This window comes from Grus americana, chromosome 3 (assembly GCF_028858705.1).
Source record: "Grus americana isolate bGruAme1 chromosome 3, bGruAme1.mat, whole genome shotgun sequence".
In the NCBI taxonomy this organism is placed as follows: Eukaryota; Metazoa; Chordata; class Aves; order Gruiformes; family Gruidae; genus Grus; species Grus americana.
The window spans coordinates 71900355-71918925 of NC_072854.1; the positions used below are offsets into that span (position 1 = coordinate 71900355).

An 18571-nucleotide genomic window follows, 5' to 3' on the forward strand; every position below is an offset into this window, starting at 1 on the left:
AGAAATACCGGTCATAGGAGTTCCAGATCATCTACATTTTTTAATGAGTGACTTTTTCTGTATCTCTTTGGATTTGTGACCCATAAGAAGAATAAAACTCTACAAATACCCTTCCCGAACATAAAAACCATATGCTGCACCTTTTCCTTCACAGTCTAATAGAAAAGTACTCAACTGCAGAAACAAAACTACTGTTTAGGCAACCCTCCCCTGGCCTTTTCATCTGTTGTTCCCATTCACTGACCAGGAAACTTTTTCCACTCTATGAACTAGAAGGGTTTACCAAAACCATCTAGTTCCCGTAACTTGCCTTATGTCCCCTAATATTAGTTTGCCAGAAGAGGAGCCTCGCTCCTCCCGGGCAGGGGAACTGAGCAGGCATTACCTAGCCCCGTTCTGAGCCTGCCCCCCTCGATGTGCACAGACACGGCAGTGGCTCTGGCCGTACCACTGGGATACCGGGGTGCTCTGGGCAGGAGGAGGCACTCTTCCCAAATGGCTCCCTGCCGGTAGTTAATGCCGCAGTGCTGTGCAATGAAGACTTGTTTCTAGAGAAAGAGAGAGAAGAGCCTGTAAAATTTACTTTGCAAGACCACCTAATCTATTCTTTTATGTTTTGCAGGTGCCCAGAGGACTATTGTGTACTCCAAAAGTTATTTTGTGATAGACAGTAGATATTTCTCTCTTGAACTACGTTATAACAAGGATGCTGTAGAGCCAACATCATATAATGAATCAAACCTGCAAAACCAGGTACCTCCCGATGGCCCCAGCATGTGGGAATGGTCTCTTTTGTTCCGTTTCAAATGCTGCTGCGCATTAACTCAGTTCCTTAAGGAATGACTTTTAATAATAATTAAAAAAAAATCTTAAGAAAGCTGGAGGGATCACCAGAAGAGAAAGGATAGTTCTTCCATCCATCACCTTTTATAGATATCCTCTAGCCACTTTTCATCATCTTCCTCATCGTCCATCGGTTCCTCTGTTTCCAGGGGAGAAGGAATGAAGAACTCAGGTCTGGGACGTGGTTTCCTGATATGAGACTTCAGTCCAAACTTGCGCTTTAGCAGGTGGAACTGTTCTTTGACATAGTAATAAAACTCGTATTCATATCTCATGCGTTGGTAGAGGATCTGTATTGCTTCTGGAGAGGGGACGGTCTTTTTCACTGTCACAGTCAGATTGCCAAGTTTCCTATGTTCTGTAAAAAAAATCAACAAGCAACATGGTGGGTGCTGATTAATGAGACCAGACCTAAACTTTTTTTTTAAAAGATTAAGGCATGGGCCTACTGCATTACTGATACAAATGAGCTCAATCTGTCTACTTAGTAATGGATTTATTTTTCACGAGAGACGAAAAAATATAGATGTTTGACGTTAGACTTGCACGTTTATGTATGGCTAGTTCATAGATGGCATTTGGCATTGCATATAACCACCAAGGATCTTAACTGGCAATAGTTATCTACAAATGCAAATTAGGTCATACCAATTATAAGCACAAACTGCATGTAGAAAACCCCATAATCTTGCCTCGCTTTGGAAATTTTGCCTGATGCATGTGAAGTATATATCCAGCACACAGCTGAGCTGAGCTAACCAATTACTTCCTATGTGACACTCTATGTTGCGTCTCAGTTGTCCTCTATTATTTTCAGATCTAAACACGTATGTATCAGTCTGAATCCACCTCAGGCTAGCACCAAAGCATTGTTGGCATCACCACATGACACTTCAAGACTGAATGTCCCTGTTCACCTTCCCATCCTGTTATACCTGTTAATTAAACTAGGCTCACCTTCCTGTTGTGCCCGGGACTGGAAAATTTCAGTATGTTTCTCTTCACCTGACAACTTTTGCTTTGGTAAACTGAAATAAAACACCTTTATTGATGATAGAGAATGAGAATTACTAACAACAATATGGCGTTGCCTCTTTGCCTCCTCTCTGTATTTGAACAAGGTGTAAAGCAAACTCTCAAGGCACTAACTTTTCTGTTTTCTACCAGATGGCAACAGGCTGCCAGAACATCCTAAGTATTTTCTTCTTCTGCAAGACAGAAATATAACTGAAAGTCAACTCTGAAGAAGAGAACAGTAAAAGCTGGAAGTACTGACCTGTAGCATCACTGTATCCCCCCTAACAACTGCAACTGTCTTAAGGAGAAGTGGAGATGAATGTTACACTGCTGAAGTACTAGCTTCTACAATTAGGTTTTCTGAAACCTCAGTGCTCCAATCCAGTAAGTCTCATGCGTTACTCTGGGAGAACGTGACGCCCAGGGAAATGGCAGTAATAGCCTCAGAACAGAGCTGGGTCCAGACACGGCAAGATGATGGGCTTGCATGGAAGCAAGGAGATACCAGTTAGACATGAGTAAAAAGTCTTCTTCATGGCAAGGGTAGTTTGGCAGTGCTGTAGAGTATACAGGTTACAAAAGCTGTATCCCTGGAGGATTTTAAGAGCAGACTGATTCTCTCCTGAGGGAAGCCACTTGACTAGGGGACATCTTAAAGCTGTATTCCATGACTCTAAAACCAGTAGATTAACTTTAGTCCTGTCAGTCCTTACTTCGCTTCCTTGCTCTTTGCTACAACAGCAAGGTCTGCATGAGAACTGTATTTTTTGTTCCAGGATAATGTCTTGGCTTCTGATGCTCATTCTTTTCTTAATATTTATATCCTCTATTTGTGCTGCTTCAGATGCCAAACAGAAATCCCCATATTCTACATGACTACATAGATAAACGGTTGCAATGAGGCAGAGCTGGATTTTGATACGGAAACCTAATTCTTATTGTAACAGCAGTTCTGCAAGCTGGAGGAATTCAAAAGGGTGAGGCCACGAAGCATGGCAAAGAAAAAACTTACAAGGAGGAGGCAGACAACAAAGAATATCTCAAGTTTCCTACCGGGTCCCAGTGGCAAGTGACCACCCTCACTTCCAGAGGGAGTGCCTGAATCAAAATGGGATTTTATCATGGGCAGAGTTTTGCTCGCGTGAGCAGTCCAAACAGAGGTCTTCTGAAGCACCTGCCAGCAAAGCTAAACACGTGCAGAGAAACACGTTTTCACAATCACTTACACATAATGCTAAGGGATGGATTGACGGTTCCTAGTAGGGAAAGTGAGTTGTTCTTGGGATTTCACAAGCAATACATTCATCCAAGAAAAATAACCAAAAATAACTTTTTAGGGAAGAGAGGAATTTTAACCAAAGGCAAACCCATTTATTTCAAGACGTAATAAAAGATGAGTAAGTCCGGCTAGCGAACACAACAGCAATGACCTTCAGACAAAAAAATATGTATTGTACAAGATTTTAAATCTTAAAAAGTACAACCGAAGGGTACAGCACAGCTATGTGAACATAAACGGCTTTCTTTACATTTTAAATGATTAATGTTCATATAGCTTAGGATATACACACCTATAAACACGTTCTAATTTTCAGACAATGGACACACATTTTCCTACTTCAGAGTAAAGGAATTAAAGAAAAACAACTGAAAGCCATTCATGTTAATAGTACTACACGAGACAGCAAGTGATGCTGGGCTGGACATTTTCATATTCATTTGACTCCATTGCGTCACACACATCTGGTGCAGAAGAAAAAAGTTGTATCTGAAAGAGGTATTCTCCCTCTCAGTTTTACTTACCATTTACAGCAGAGTAATTTGAAATGTAGGAAGAATATGATACAAAGAGAGAATAGGTTGACTAGCTTATCAAACGTAATGCTGTTCTAAATCACAAAAAAAATATTTAAAGCATTAATTCTATTTTGCATTTTTACTTTTAATTTCTTCTCTAAAGGAAGGATGGTTTTCATTAGTTGGTAACAATTAAAACATGCTGCTCTGTAATTAAATGGAGCTTTTACACCAAACTTCGTAGTCCTTTACACTGAAATCTCTGTCTCTACTCATATATCTAAGTAATTAAACAACTTAGGACACAGAGTTCTTTGTTCTTCAATTACAGTAATGCATGGAGATATATGCTCTACACTTACAGACTGTTCACGGTTTATCAATTTCTGGAGTTTTATTTAGATGGGAGTGAAATGATTAAAATATACAAAAACTGAATTAAAAATAAAGAAGCGATCTTTAGTGTGCTGTCTAGCTAAGAAAAAGCATAGAGGAAGGATTGTGAAATGCTTGCATTTAAAATAGACATTATTAGCATAGAAAGCGCTACCTGTAGCTAGTGAATGTGGTGAAATATTTTTGGTGAAAATATTTGGGTTCCCCAAGAGCTTTCTACACCACTTTTACCCATAGACCGGAATAGACTAACAAATGTCCCATCTTTTCTGCACTTCTCAGTCAGTTGTTCGAGTTGCCATTGATGGGTATTAGATGAACACGCTCCAGGAAGAACACTGTACTGAGGCTGTCCCTGGGTGAGAAGGCAACTGCTGCCTTATGATTATTGAGCACTTCAAGACATTCCTCTTTCGGTGCTTAGCTGGTAGCTCTCGCCAGCTTTGCAGTCTGGTTTTCTTTACAAACTCAGCAGCAAATATACACTACTAAATATTGCATTTATTAAGCTTAAGCCTTTATACTGCTTGCCAACCTCATTTTTATTTTACAGAGGTTATTTCTGTTACAGAAAACTCCATTCACCTCGCTGGAAAAAGCTCTTTACTTATACGGTCCCTCCAGGACTCTAAGCGGGAAAAGCCACTTCTTACAGCTCCAGCTCCCTTTGGTGGCTGCTCCTCCCAGCAGAGAGAGGCACTTGTGTTCGGCCCAGGAGCGCTGCCAACCGCGACAAGGTGAAAAGCGCTGGCCGGGTGTCCTGGGGGGGCGGGCAGTGTGGGGCAGGACCAGCCGCAGGGTAATTTACTGGTGCGGTGCCAGGTGGGGAGCAGCCCGACGGCACCCGATCTGCCAAAGCAGCCAGGTGCTGCGTGCCACCCTCGCGGCGGGCAGCGAGAAAGCAGCGAAAAAGCAGCGAAACATACTCCTCCTCCGAATTTGCAGTAGTCACAGCATAGAGGATACCTGGATGTGTGCAATTCTTGTTTGCTCTATGCACAAACCTATGCCCGTAGATATATACATATGTACAGACAGAAACACCCACACTCTGGAAGGCTACAGGAGCAATGTAGATTTTCTGGCTTCCGTTGGTTCGCTTCGCAGTATAATCATGAGTAACCGCAGTGCGTAAATAGCTGTGAGGTGCTGGCTGTCAGGCAGCGCGAGTTGGGGCCGTGCCTGGATGCAGGCTCAGCCTTTTGATAAAACAACTGAACTTCGCTTTTTTGCACTTGATTTTTATTTAGACTGGTTTCTAATCTTAAATACTCTTAAAAGGCTCTTTAATAACAAATATGAATGAAATCACAGAACTGCCCCTTGAAGTCACCTTAACCACCTCTCCTCATCATAGAAGCAAAATGGAAAAATTAGGTAGATTTGGCTTAAAGCCAAAATAACAATCTGCATATGTTACATAAACCCAGCTGTCCCACCAAAGGACCCCCATTTTATGACCTTTGAGAGAGCTAACCATATGGAGGGCAACAAACTACACCATTTACTTTTTAGGGTTCTTTTTTTTAAAACTGTGTTTGCTTTGGCATTCTTTTAAATTACTAAAAAGAATGTACTATACAGTAACTCAACCTCCCAGTGCAGCCTGCTCATGCCTTAAATTAAGACTAAATTGGTATGCAGAAATGGATGAAGAAAATTAAATTCTTTTAGGTTACCAGGTGATGAATATTTACCATTACTTTCCCCACTCTCACTTACTTATTTTTTTTTGGTTTTGTTTTTGTTTAACTAAGAAATTGGTGTTACTCACTGCAGCAATCCAAACCATAGGGAAAAGTGGTTTTTATACTTTGTGGCTCAAAAACCCCTGGATTGCCATATTTAGACAAAATGATCCTAAAGGCATTTTCCACCTCAAAAAGAGAATTTCGGAGTGACGCTCTCTCCAGCGCCCTGCCGTTTCAGCGGGTGCGATGCAGAGGTTTGCTCCCCAGTGCTGCTCCCGGACGAAGCCCAGGGAGCCCAGCGCCCTTGGGGATCCGGTGGGGAGAGGTGAGCCAGGCTGGAGCCAGCGCAGGACGGCTGCAGGCGAGTGTAACCGCAGGCTTGCCCAGCTAAAGCTTGCGCTGGAAAAACCTCATGCGGAGCTCTGCTGCTCTACGGCTGTGCGAACACGATGGCTGTCACAGATATAGTAAACTCATTTCCTGGAACTGCACGGGGAGGCCCCGCGTTTCAATCGGATGCAGCTGAGCTGCAGCACATACCTACTTCTCCACAGTTTTAAATGGAAATAAATGTATGTCACTGCGGTTAGATGTGACGTATGAATCAGCGAGTGCCTCTGCTCGATATGCTACTCAAAGGATCGCTGTGGTGCTACAACAGGGCTCTATTGGCTATGCTAGAAATGATCTCCCCCCAGAATATCTAACTGCAGCTCAGCAGAAAATTTTCTGGCACACCTGATCCGCTTTCAAACTTGAAATTTTTAGCTGGGCTCTTGAAGGGTATCCTGGAAAGATGGTTTTGGGAGAACAGATGAGATGCCGATGTGTTTGGGCTCACGGGCTGTCTCTCTGATGCCCAGGAGATGGGGTCCCAGGTCCAGGGTGGGAGGAGGGGGGTGACACACCGTGGCTGTGCTGCACGACCGAGCGCCTCACGTAGGCTCATCTTTGCTAAAGGAAAGCAGAGACGGTGGGCAAAACCTAAAAGGGTCACTGACGGGGAAGAAGTGCATTAAAAACTAAAGTTGATGAAAAAGTAAGTAATAATTTGTCCCATTGCATCTAGTAGCTTTGTCTAAAATATTATGAATCCCAATTATTAACCTCCTTACTGCTAGTTTACTCTCTTCTCAGTTATTCACATCAACAAGATAAGGTGTAAGTTTTAACAACGTGTAGATAAAAATTAGACACTCACGGGCACACTGAGGACAGTTACACTAGGCCCACTAGCAATGCTTGCTTTGTTTTAGCATTTCTGTCCTGAATCATTGTGCTGCTTTGATGGCGTGGAACGACTCCTAACTCCAGGGGATCAGGAGAACTCTAGCCTGCTGGCACACAGAAATGTCCCGTCTCCTAAAGGTCAGATATGGATCTCTCTGAAAGGACAGCTGTCCAGGGGTCATAGAAACATCCAGAACTCCAGAGACCTGCAATCCTAGGCAAATCAGATGTTCTATTTATCAAATAGGGAGCAAATACATGAGACTGTAATTAGCACAGTGTCGTGGTTTAACCCAGCAGGCAGCTAAAAAAACAACCCCACAGCTGCTCGCTCATTCCCCTCATCCCAGTGGGATGGGGGGGAGAATCGAAAAGAAAAAGGTAGTTCCGGAGCCACGCCACCTCCCAGCCAACTCCCCAGTTATATATGGAGCATGACGTCATATGGTATGGAATATCCCTGTGGCCAGTTTGGGTCAGCTGTCCTGGCCGTGTCCCCTCCCAACTCCTTGTGCACCCCCCGCCTTCTCGTTGGCAGGGCAGTATGAGAAGCTGAAAAGTCCTTGACTGCTTGGCGACAACTAAAAACATCAGTGTGTTATCAACATTATTCTCATCCCAAATCCAAAACACAGCACTACTCTTACTGCTGGGAAGAAAATTAACTCTATCCCAGCTGAAACCAGGACACACGGACACTGCAAAACATGGCCGCCAATGACAGAGACTGATCTAAGTGAGACAGTTACAGCAACGCTCTTTCTTCTTTCTTACCACTACAATGAATAAGCAATCCAGAGGGACGAATAATGTCACCGTTAACCTAATACAATTTCATTATTAACATTAACATGGACAAAATACAGAGAACTCAGAGAATGGTAACCTGGCAGAGAAAAATGGAGGGATGCCAAAACAGAGAAGAGCCAGGAAGAGCTCGCAGAGGTAATCTGAAAGACACATAATCAAACAACTACTAATGCTCAAGGATGTAAACATCAAGAAAGCATGGCACAAAATCAGAACAAGGAAGAAACATAAAAGAAAAAAAAAAAAGAGAAAAAAGAGAAAAAAAGAAAAAAAAAGAAAGAATGCTAGTGATAAACGTAAGCAGTATCTTGGGTCAATAAGGCTGAAAATACCAAAAGAAACATCTTCCTACAGTGAGCAAGTAACATATATTGAGAATATATTGCAGAGGTCAATACTGCACTGCTCTGGCTGTCAACTGGACAATGTAACAGTGATAGGCATCCAACAGTGCTCTGAAATACTACTTAAGCTATTGAAGGCATTATATCACTACTATGAAACACCTGCCTTACAACACACTCGGCGATGCAAATACATAACTTTCTCTATAGTTCGTAAACAGCTACCACTCTCTGAGGTCTCTTCTCCAGACAGGAAGTATTTATCATGAAATCTCCAACTCTCTTCTTGGAAACTTCACGGTGTTATGCCTTTGCTCCTACCAGTTCAGAGCTGTGGATCCAACAATGTAGATTTCCAGCTGCATCAGACACCTCAGCCAACCCTCCTGTACCACACGCTGCCTCTGCTGCTGCCCCAACCTGGAGATACATACTGTATCTCACACGTGACCAGATAACAAATCTCAACAGGATCTTCTAAGAGACTCCTTTAGTTGGTGCACTTTAATGTTGTATTCCCAGTTAAGGTAAGTTAACACAGAAGGAAAAAAAAAAAAAGCTAAAAATTAACTCACATTGGTTGAGCAAAAAGGCAGATTCCTATGAGAATGTGGTCAGGTACTTTTATTGCTGTTAAGCAACTTCTAAGTTGAACTAGACAGAGTTGGAGGTGCCAAAACCAAAGTCATCTGCAGAGGAAATGCCAGGGTTCTCTGGTTCGAGTTGCCAAGAGAATTGCTATGGTTGCAATTCACATGCAATTTCTAATGTACCTTTTATAGCTGTATAACTATGAATGGATCCAGTCAAATCTGGATCTGACAAAACCACAATTTAAAAATAGGTCCTTACAGATCACTTGTGAACAGTGTTGCACAGCAGGTTACGCAGATACTAACATTATTTTTTGCAGAGAAAAGAGCAAGTTGCAGTGATTGAGACAAATTTCAGCAACACTCACAAGCAGGAAAAGCTTCACCACAGGTATGCTATGCAGAAAATCTGCAGAGATACAGCCTGGGACTTGAGAACTTAGAGCAGGCATCTTGCCTTTGTGCTCCAAGTCACAGTAGACGGCTATCTGTGATTTTTTTGTCCACAAGAAGGAAGCGATGGAAGAGGCGTGCTGTGCAAGCTTAAGATGTCTAAGAGGGATGGAGCGAGGTGGAGGTGTCTTTATTTCCATATATAGTATTGATGAGTGCAACGCTGGCATATAGCATCCAGTTTTGTAACCACATCCTAAATCAGACAGGGTATGAAAACAGCCTCAGAATGAATACTGGGATTGGAAGGGACACTTTAGAGAAAGATGATAAATTCACTCTGGTCAGCTTACCAAAAAAAGAAGATTGAGAGGTGACTTGTTTACAGTATCTGCATATTTTCATGGTGAGAAAACTATGGATACTGAAGGGCTGGAAGCTGAAGCAAGAGAAATGCGGACTGGAAGTAAGGCACAGCTTTTTAAAGTGGTGAAGGTGATTAATCACTAGAACAAAGTAAAAAGTGTTTATTTGCTATCAATTGATATTTTTACATCAACGCTGGATAACTAAACCAACTCCAATTGCTGATCTCTGTGCAGAAGTAAGAGAAACTGCGTGGCCTGTAGCACGCAAGAAGATAAACTGAATGATCCAATGGTTCATTTAAGTCTTTCATAGAATGCAAGTTCCCAAAGTCTTGCATGTGTCAGCTTCCAAGTCTGGAGTAGCACTTGTGAAAGCCTTTTTGTCAGTGCCTTTGAGATACCTCAGTGTCAATGTCATTTTTGGAAGATGTCTGAACACCTAATTTGCTACCTTTTCCAGTCGTTGGCTGTTCAAACCTAGTGGTAATGACCCTGCAGCATCAGGCCTTGCAGGTTGTGAAGTAACACTAATTTTTTTTTTAAAACTTTGAAAACATGGCCTTAAAAATTATTAGTTCTAAGTGCTGCATTTTCCCGTCTTCCTAGAGTGTACATATGACTGCTTATTGCTTTATATAAGAGTAGAATAACTACTGAAATGAGAAACGAAAGCAAAAATACTAACTAGGACTAAAGTAATGGCCAATAATAAAATCTATGCACTGCCAAGGTAAAACTGCTACAGATAGGGTATATGGGACCGGAAGATGCACATTACTGTATGAAAGCTGCTATGAAAATGGAGGAAAAAAGAAAAAGATATCAGTTCTCTTCTCCCTTCTGAGAAAGTTGCCAGTTCCAAGAAGATTTTCTCCCAACTATGTCTGCACACAGACAACTGAAAGCCCTGAAACGGCTTTATTTCTTATTATTGCAAGTTACAGGCGGTCAAGAGAAAATTCTCTCTTTTGCCCTTAGGTTCTTTTGTGTATAATGAGTGACTGAAGGCGGCCAGGGGCTGAGGCACTGGTGAAGAAGGAAGAATGCTACCAGAGCAGAAACAACACACTGTTCCTTTCAAGTTCACCCCGTCCTGGCCCACAGCCTGACTGCCTTGGCCAACTGCCAGGGTATCGGGACAAAGGCTTCCTCCTCTGGCCAAAACCGAGGAAAAGGGTCTGTTGTTTAACACAGGCAGACTTGTTTCAGCAAGAGAAAAAACTAAAAAAAAAAAAAAAAAAGAGGGGGAATTATATTAACTGGAAGTCCTGGGAGAGAAGAGTAATCTCCTAGTGTGGCTAATGCAATTCTCACCCCATGCTTTTCCTGGAGAGGGAATGTCTTGATTCTCTACCATTCAGGCTAGAAGGCAAAGTATAATGTCTCAACAGGACTAACACCCTAAGGCTGCCAGGGTCTTCGCATCCCCCTAGGTTACTATGAACCCAAAACAAGAATGCATCTTTCCTCCTTCCAGGAAGCCCCAGGTGACCCACTGCTCCCCTCCATGCCTGCACTAACAATCTCGCATGAAGGGCAAGCGTCCTCGCTCATAAAAAGACAGAAATGTCTATGCACCTCGCAGACTTTGAAGAGCCTGACAGACAAATAAGCCAAACATTTAGCTACCTCAGGACTTCATAGTGAAAGAGGCTACTGCTGGATTTCCACAAAGTCATTAAACCCAAGTCAAGGTGAATTCACACCTGGGCTTTCTGCCACCTAGGTATCAGAGCCTGCAGCCCTGCTCTGTGATGGGGAACTTGGGACACCTGGGGCTGAGTCACCACAGGTCATCCCCCTCCCCAAAACCTCCAAGGGAGATGCTGTTGCAGAGGTTACACAGAGACGCAGTGGCTCTTCATGCCAACCTCAGCACCGCTTCAGCAGTACAGCCGCAGGTGAGGGCTGAGGACTTGAAAAAGGGAGAAGAAAATCCCTAGGGCTGGCATGATCCATTTGATTCTGGGCATGGAAGCGCTTGGATGAGGTGGGCTACCTCAGAGGCAAGTATCACAGGATGCAGTGTCTCAGCGAGCTATGGCACGAGACTTCCCTAGCAATTATTTAGACATCTGAGAGTTTTTGGAAGCAGGCCCCCAGTTCAAGAAGTGTGATTTTAATCTGCTTGGGTTAATATAAATTAATACAGGTAATTTTTAGGTGCTTAGACGCTGTTCAAATACTATTGAGATTTACACATGCATGTACTTGCTCTGTACTCCAGGCAATAGATTTTCCTTCTGAAAGGGGGGGGGAAATGGCATTTCTGACACATACTTTGCAGACAAAGGCCTCCTGATGTACCCCGTTCATCTGCACCAGCCAGTAGCAAAGACAGCCTCCCTGTAGTACCCCTCATCTGTCTCCAATGACTTACTTCATCAGCCCAGCACACCTTGACCGTTCCTGCTCGTGCATCAGTGCCAAGAGCAATCCACTGAGCAAACAGCGTTTGTTCAACGATCCTTTTTAATTCAACTCGCATTCAGCATTACTGCGCTGACAGGGAAGAGATACATGGGCACATCGTTCTGCCATCTATCACCTTGTTACAGGAAGTGTATTCTCAGTAGCCTTAACTCTACTGCAGGTTGAAGGAATTAGATGAGAACTGTGAAAACACCCACAAATCAGAACAGGAGATTTAGAGGGTATGAAAAGCCACTGCTCCTGCACTTAGTCCTGCAAATTGTCTTATGTCTGCAATGTTTCAATCAGTAGTTTCATTCCAGTGTTAGAGAGACTGGCTAGTATCAAAGTTTCCAGGATGACTGCACTGTTTTGATTTAATGACAATACTAGCCCTGACATAATGACTACTGTGCTTCATGGCTATACCACACAAAACTTTCCCTTGTGCTTAATAAAACAGGAGACAAAATGACCTGCTGTCTTTTTCCATTTCAGTATTTATGGGCACATGTAAACATTAACACCTCTGAATGATGATAAAATGGGACAGAAACCAGGAAGGATATGACAGCAATTAGGAAGAACTCTTCAAGAAAAAGGCATTTTGGGAGGGAGTGAGGTTACTAAAAAGAACCCTAAACCTGCAAGAAACCAGGCTCTTGTTCAAGAACATTGCCATTTTCTACAGTGCAATCTTCAGGTGTGGTGAAATAAAGGCCCCAAACATTATTCACGAGACATGCAATGTTAAGAGTTGCACCAAGATAGAGAGAGAAACCCCGCTGTGGTGTGTTGACCAGCAGCCAAACACCCATGCAGCTGCTTGCTCAGTCCCCCTGCCCCCACAATGGGATGAGGGAGAGAACAGGAAGAACAAAAGCGAGGAAACTCATGGGTAGAGATGAGGACAGTTCAATAGGTTGGGGGGGGGGGTGGGAAGAGGTGGGAGAAAAAGCAATGCAAAGGAAATCCCTCATCACCTCCCACAGACAGACCAATGCCCAGCCAGTCTCTGAGCAATGGCCACCTTGGAAGCCAAAAATCCCCTTCTTCCTCCTCCACCCCGTATTTATTGCAGAGAATGACATTATATGGTACGGACTATCCCTTTGACCACTTTGGGTCAGCTGTCCTGGCTGTCCGCACTCCCAACCTCTTGCCCGTCCCCAGCCTACTGACCGAGAGGGCAGAGTGAGAAGTAGAGAAAGCCTTGACGCTGCGTGAGCTCTGCTCAGCAACAGCCAAAATACTGGTGCGATGTCAGCTTCGTTTTAGCCACAAATCCAAACCACAGCACTATACAGGCTGCTGCAAAGGAAGTTAGTTTGAACCCATCCAGAGCCAGCAGAGTAAAAATGGCTGCTGTCAGGTGTGGGCAAACCTGACACGCCTGTCTCTGGGAAATTTCAAATACACACAAAATACATATATTATAATGCATTTAACAGGCACAATGGATCAGATGAAGTACCCACTTAGTCACTACACTGAGTATTTGAATGGTGGCCAGTACTGGATGCTGGGAGGAGGAGTGGCAGAGGCACAGAGCATCTCGCAGCTTCTGGTGCTCAGCAGCTCTGTGCCCCTCCAGCCAGAAGCTGCACGGGTGGCTACTAAATGTATATGCACAATAAACTTCTTCACGAATGCAGAGGTTTTGCAATCCTACCAAGGTTTTGATCATCATCATGGTGTGTTGCAGGGAGTTCCACACTATAGTTATTTGTTGACTAAAAAAGCCAAAATCACAACCAAGACCACCCAACCCTTTATGTCTATTTTAAACTTTTAAAAACTGATTCTCCTTGAGAAATCAAGACTAATCATTCTGCATTCAATCTCTTTGCACCACAGTTCATATTTTGTTTCTAGCATATCCCACTTCAGTTGTCTCTTTTCCAAACTCAGAGGTCTATTTATTAAATTTCTTTTCCTATGAAAGCCATTCCATGTCCCTGACCATCTCCCTTGCTCCTGCTTTGTACCTTTTCTCTTTCTGTTTTGTATTTCTTTTTTTGGGTTTTTTTTTTTAATTTTTGTATTTTTGTTTTTCTATTTCTGTTAGATCCTTTTTGAGATGGTGTGATTAGAGCTACAAATAATTAATGGAAAATGCTGCTATTTGTGGTTAAAAAGCCATATGACATAACTAATTTTAACTTTTTTCATATTTAAGAACCAGAAGTAAATGATAGCCTATGTGCCTTTACCACAGATTTGAACTGTTGCTTGTCTCAAAGCACAGACTGAGAATACTTCTTTTACTTTAACAAAAAAGGCAATTCAGGGCAAGAGATTTCTTCGACTTCATAGGCTAATTCTAAAAGCAAGACTGCAACCTATAGGTAAATTTAACTTATCTGGTAAAGTAACACAGAAAACATCATTAAGAACCAAGACTTACCATTTCAGTGCCCAATTTCAACAGATATTCCTCAAAACAACAAATCTGATTCTGAATCTATGAAATCTATTCAATTTGCTAAGCTTACCAGAAAAATAAATGCCTAAATTTCACTCCTGCCCCATGGTTCAAAGAAATCCTGAAAACATAAATGATCAGCTTTTAAAAATCTGCAGACAGACTGCACCATTGAATATATTATGGTTTTTTTTTTTTTTAAAACAGAGTATTTTAATGAAGTTCTGTGGAAAACATGATGAAAAAGTTATCTGAGAGAACAGCACATTCAGGATTTCCATAGTAACAGAAACAATTTAAAACAATAAAAATCAAGAGAGCTTTGTAAAGGCCTGTCCAAAAAATCAAAAATTAATCTCTGGGAGGCTTGGTGTATGTTTGCGTAGAAGGGACGCCTACTGCAATGGATGTATATATGCACTTACACATGGCAACAGGGCACTAAGGCACATGCATTGACCTAGGCTCAGCACCCATCGGAAGACCAACGTGTGCAATCAGATTTTGTCTTCATGCTGAGTATATAGGTCCCAGAATCCAATTTGGTGTCTAGATGGAGGCCAAGTTCTCCTGTAAGCCCGTGGGTGCTGGGAATATGAAATTATGACTCCGAGCTCTTTAAAAATACATTCCTCACAGGCTCCTCTGGTGTGGCCAGTCACTATGGTCATCACTTTCTAAACAAACACGGTAACCCAGGCACATCATGTTCAGCTGACACTTCATCCATCTGCTTGCCACAGTGGTTGACAGCATTTCTGGCACATTCCCAGAGCATTTAATTTTGTTAAGTACATTTACTGAAGAAACGAAAGCCCCCAAACTGAGCAAATACAGAGTCCTCATAAATATAACTACTTTTTTTTTTTTCTTTTTTATTTGGTCTGAGTAACAGTGGGAAATGAAAAACCACAAGGCTGAAGGAAGTGAAGGGACTATTTATGTAGCATGGGAAAAATTAAACTAAGATTCAACACTTTAAAGTGGGTGACATTTGTTTATCAAAATACTTTTGTTGTATCTCTCTTGCCTTTGATTATCCAATCTGTCTGCTAAGACTTAGAAACAGGGATGCGGTGCTAGATTTGATTTTAGTGGCAATCTGTGTAAGTTCTGCCACTACTTTGAAATCAAAATGTTGGTCTGGCATTGCCAATTGCTAATAAAATATACCAACGTATCATGTGCCATTTCTTCACAAAATTACTCACACATGTGTATACAACATGAAAAGATGTGTGGGACTGGGAGCTTTTCCCTTTCTACACATGAGATACAAAGTGTCTATGAGCTAACTTTTTATTTCTGTTAAACAAAACCTGTTGAACAAGTGGGATGTACACCAAGATGTGGTCTGGAAGGGTAACAGAAGCAGTCTGTGAATTGAATAGCTGAATTAAGCAGGGACTCAAACCATTGATTTCTACAAGTAGCTTGCAAAAACATGCACCAAGGAAAATAATTTTCAGTGATTCAAAGCAGAACCTTTGGCTAAGTGGTGAGTCTGCTCTTAAAATAGGCTAAATAACGTATTCTGCAACTGCACAAAGTACTGGAGCCTGCTGGGGACCACACGCCATATTCCACCAGCAGCAGAAGGCAGTGCCAAGTAAATACTGAAATTCAATACACAAATATGCTTTGCAACTTTACTGCTCTTCTGTTAGTAGAAGTTCTAGATGAACTGGGCTGACATTTTTGGTAAGCTGTTTGCTAAAGTATAAGATGACAGACTGAGGTTTCTTGCTATCAGCCACCTGCACTGGCGCCGCTGCACCAAACAGGCAAAGTTGCACAAGCTGCAATTTGTTCCTGTTATTTTCAGCAAATAAGAGCTGAAAATGGTTGACTACAAAAAGGGTTTGCAGTCCCATGGAAGCTGTTCTTGGTTTATCAGGCTGTATGTATATGTATATCAGGCTGTCTGTGTGTATATATATATATATATGTGCCTATTGGGATAATGTCTTTCTTTCAAGGGTTTGGACACCAACAGCACTCATCTCACCCTTTTTCACCATGCTCACTGGAAAAAACAATTTTTCATTTGCAAACAAAGCAAAACAATCTTAATCTGTTTCATTGTGCTTAAAAAGAGCATACATCCTCTATGCTAAACATCACACCTGCTCATTAAAGAAAAATCAATTGGTTTAACACACAAAATCATGGGCTAAACTAAGTAACCAAAACCAGGAAAGACCATGACCTCTTCAAAATGCTATTTGGCATCCAGGATTCACAGATTATACCCTCTCTCTAATGGCTTTCAATCGCCATCACAGACACTCCAAATTTACCACTGAGTTTACCACTTACTGAGCTAAAGAAAGAATGGGAATGGATAGGATAAGAATCTAGAGGGAAAAAAAAACCCCTGCAACAAACCATGCCTGAGAGATCCACAAATCCTGAAATAATAACCCCAAGGAAGACATGGAAAGTATTATTACCTGATACCTTTATGGTGAAACTGGACAAACACTAGTCCCTGTGAACCAGGATTCAGCACAGAAAAACAGACTGAGGACTTCTCAAACACTGAAAAATAAGCTGTGGTCAGCGCAAGACCAGAGATGCATCTCATATGTGCTGCATCCAAAAAGCCTTGGAGAGAACATGGAGGAAGCAACTGGTGAAACTACCTTGCTGCCAAATACCTGAGCAGGTTTGTTTGACCATCGTCCCCTACCCCAGCAGGTCCTGCCACGCTTCACCCTCTTCCAGGTCCCTTCGCAGTTTTACTATCCAAACTCCTTCGCCAGGTTTCCTATCTTCCGCAGTTCAGGCACGCTAAGCACTCTTCTAGCAGCTGCTTTGGTCACCATGCAGGGGTTTCTCCAGAGTTTACTCGAATAGGTTTTACTCTTCATTCATCTCCTTTGCTCTTGGCAAGGAAGCCCTGGGCTTCTGCTGTGTTTCTTTGCCCCAGAGGAAACTAGGTCACAGACTTTGCTCCTGGAAACACTGCAGGAAAAGATACTACCGAGGGCACTAAAAAAATCCCAAACAAACCCCACAACCCATCCCCCCCAAACAATTCCACCAAAAACTAAGCTCAAATAGCACACAATGATGCACACAGCTATCTGTTGGATAGACAAGGAGAGCACTAAGAAGGCATGATATAAACTTTGTTTTTATATGCATACTTCTCCTTGCTCCTACAAACACTACCGCATGCCAAATCCTTGACAACATCCATCTCTATCCAACGGTATGCCAGTATACAGCACAAGTGAGAAATATTCCTGCTGCTGAACTCCAGGCAGCCACTCAGGGCATCAAACAAACCCCCAGAGAGATACACAGCCACTTATCTCTCTTCACTGATCATGCAGAGAAGTTCGGTTTCCCTGGTACGTAATTTAAGCACCTGACATTAAGTAATATCAATACCCAGTGAAGTAAACCAGGTTTGTCAGCTGCCTGAAGACCCTTCACAGATCAGTTCACGGCTACTGTGAAATTGGCAGAGCTCTTACAGGGACAGTGGAGAGCGGAAGAAAACTTAAAAAATAAAAATACGACTTCAATGCCCAGCAAAATATTTAGTGGTATTTAGGTTAAAACAGAGTTTTCTGTGAATACTTTCATTCAACATTTTAAATAAATTTGCTTTGGCTATGCTCTCATTCCTGTCATGTCCAATTTCCACTACCTTTTGGGAGATGTGTATCAGCCACCCATTAATCCCACACTCTCATTTTACGTAACAGGAAAAGCACATGTTCTTGCCCAAGCAGTAAACCTCCAAACCTGCTAACATCCTGAAAACCCCAAGAGCGCAGCTCTGCAAAGCACCAGGGGCTCTGGCCAGCCTGTGCACAACATGCTCCTTGCAAGGCGGGCATGCACCAAATACTCTGCCGCAGCAACATCGGTGCGCTCCACGTCTTCCCTCAACACAGAGCCAACATAACCAGCCACTGGGCTCTCCCAGTAACTTGTGTTGCACTTCTTTCAGGCTAGACGCAAGCAAACAACGAAACAACCCACCTTCTCTCTCCTCTTTTTTTGCTAGGTCCAACGGTGCTCTTTATCCAACTCCTTTTCCCCCTTCCAGTCCACAAAAAGCAAGAAATCAAATAATGTAGCTGATTGTTTGGAAATGAATCGGAGCACGCAAGCAGCAGGAGGAGCAAAGACTGAGACAAGCACACCAATTTTGTTCTGAGCCCTGCGTTTGCATGCTCTGTAATACCGGAGATGTAACAGTCATAATGACTTACAGGTACGTGTGTACCCAAAG

The 18571-nt window shown here is 42.5% G+C and overlaps 1 protein-coding gene and 1 long non-coding RNA gene across 2 annotated transcripts in view; one reads left to right on the top strand and one right to left on the bottom strand.

Annotated features, from left to right (window-relative positions):
- Nucleotides 1-625: 625 nt before the first annotated feature.
- Nucleotides 626-4150, top strand: LOC129205041 (uncharacterized). The gene is made up of 3 exons (XR_008576570.1): nt 626-753; nt 2011-2244; nt 2705-4150. It is a non-coding gene; the product is annotated as an uncharacterized LOC129205041 (long non-coding RNA).
- Nucleotides 747-18571, bottom strand: part of UST (uronyl 2-sulfotransferase) — a 166170-nt gene continuing 148345 nt past the window's right edge. The window contains exon 8 of the mRNA XM_054822007.1: nt 747-1201. Within this exon, the coding sequence (XP_054677982.1) occupies nt 921-1201 (281 nt within the window). The 3' untranslated portion in view covers nt 747-920. The remainder of the gene's footprint in view (nt 1202-18571) is intronic.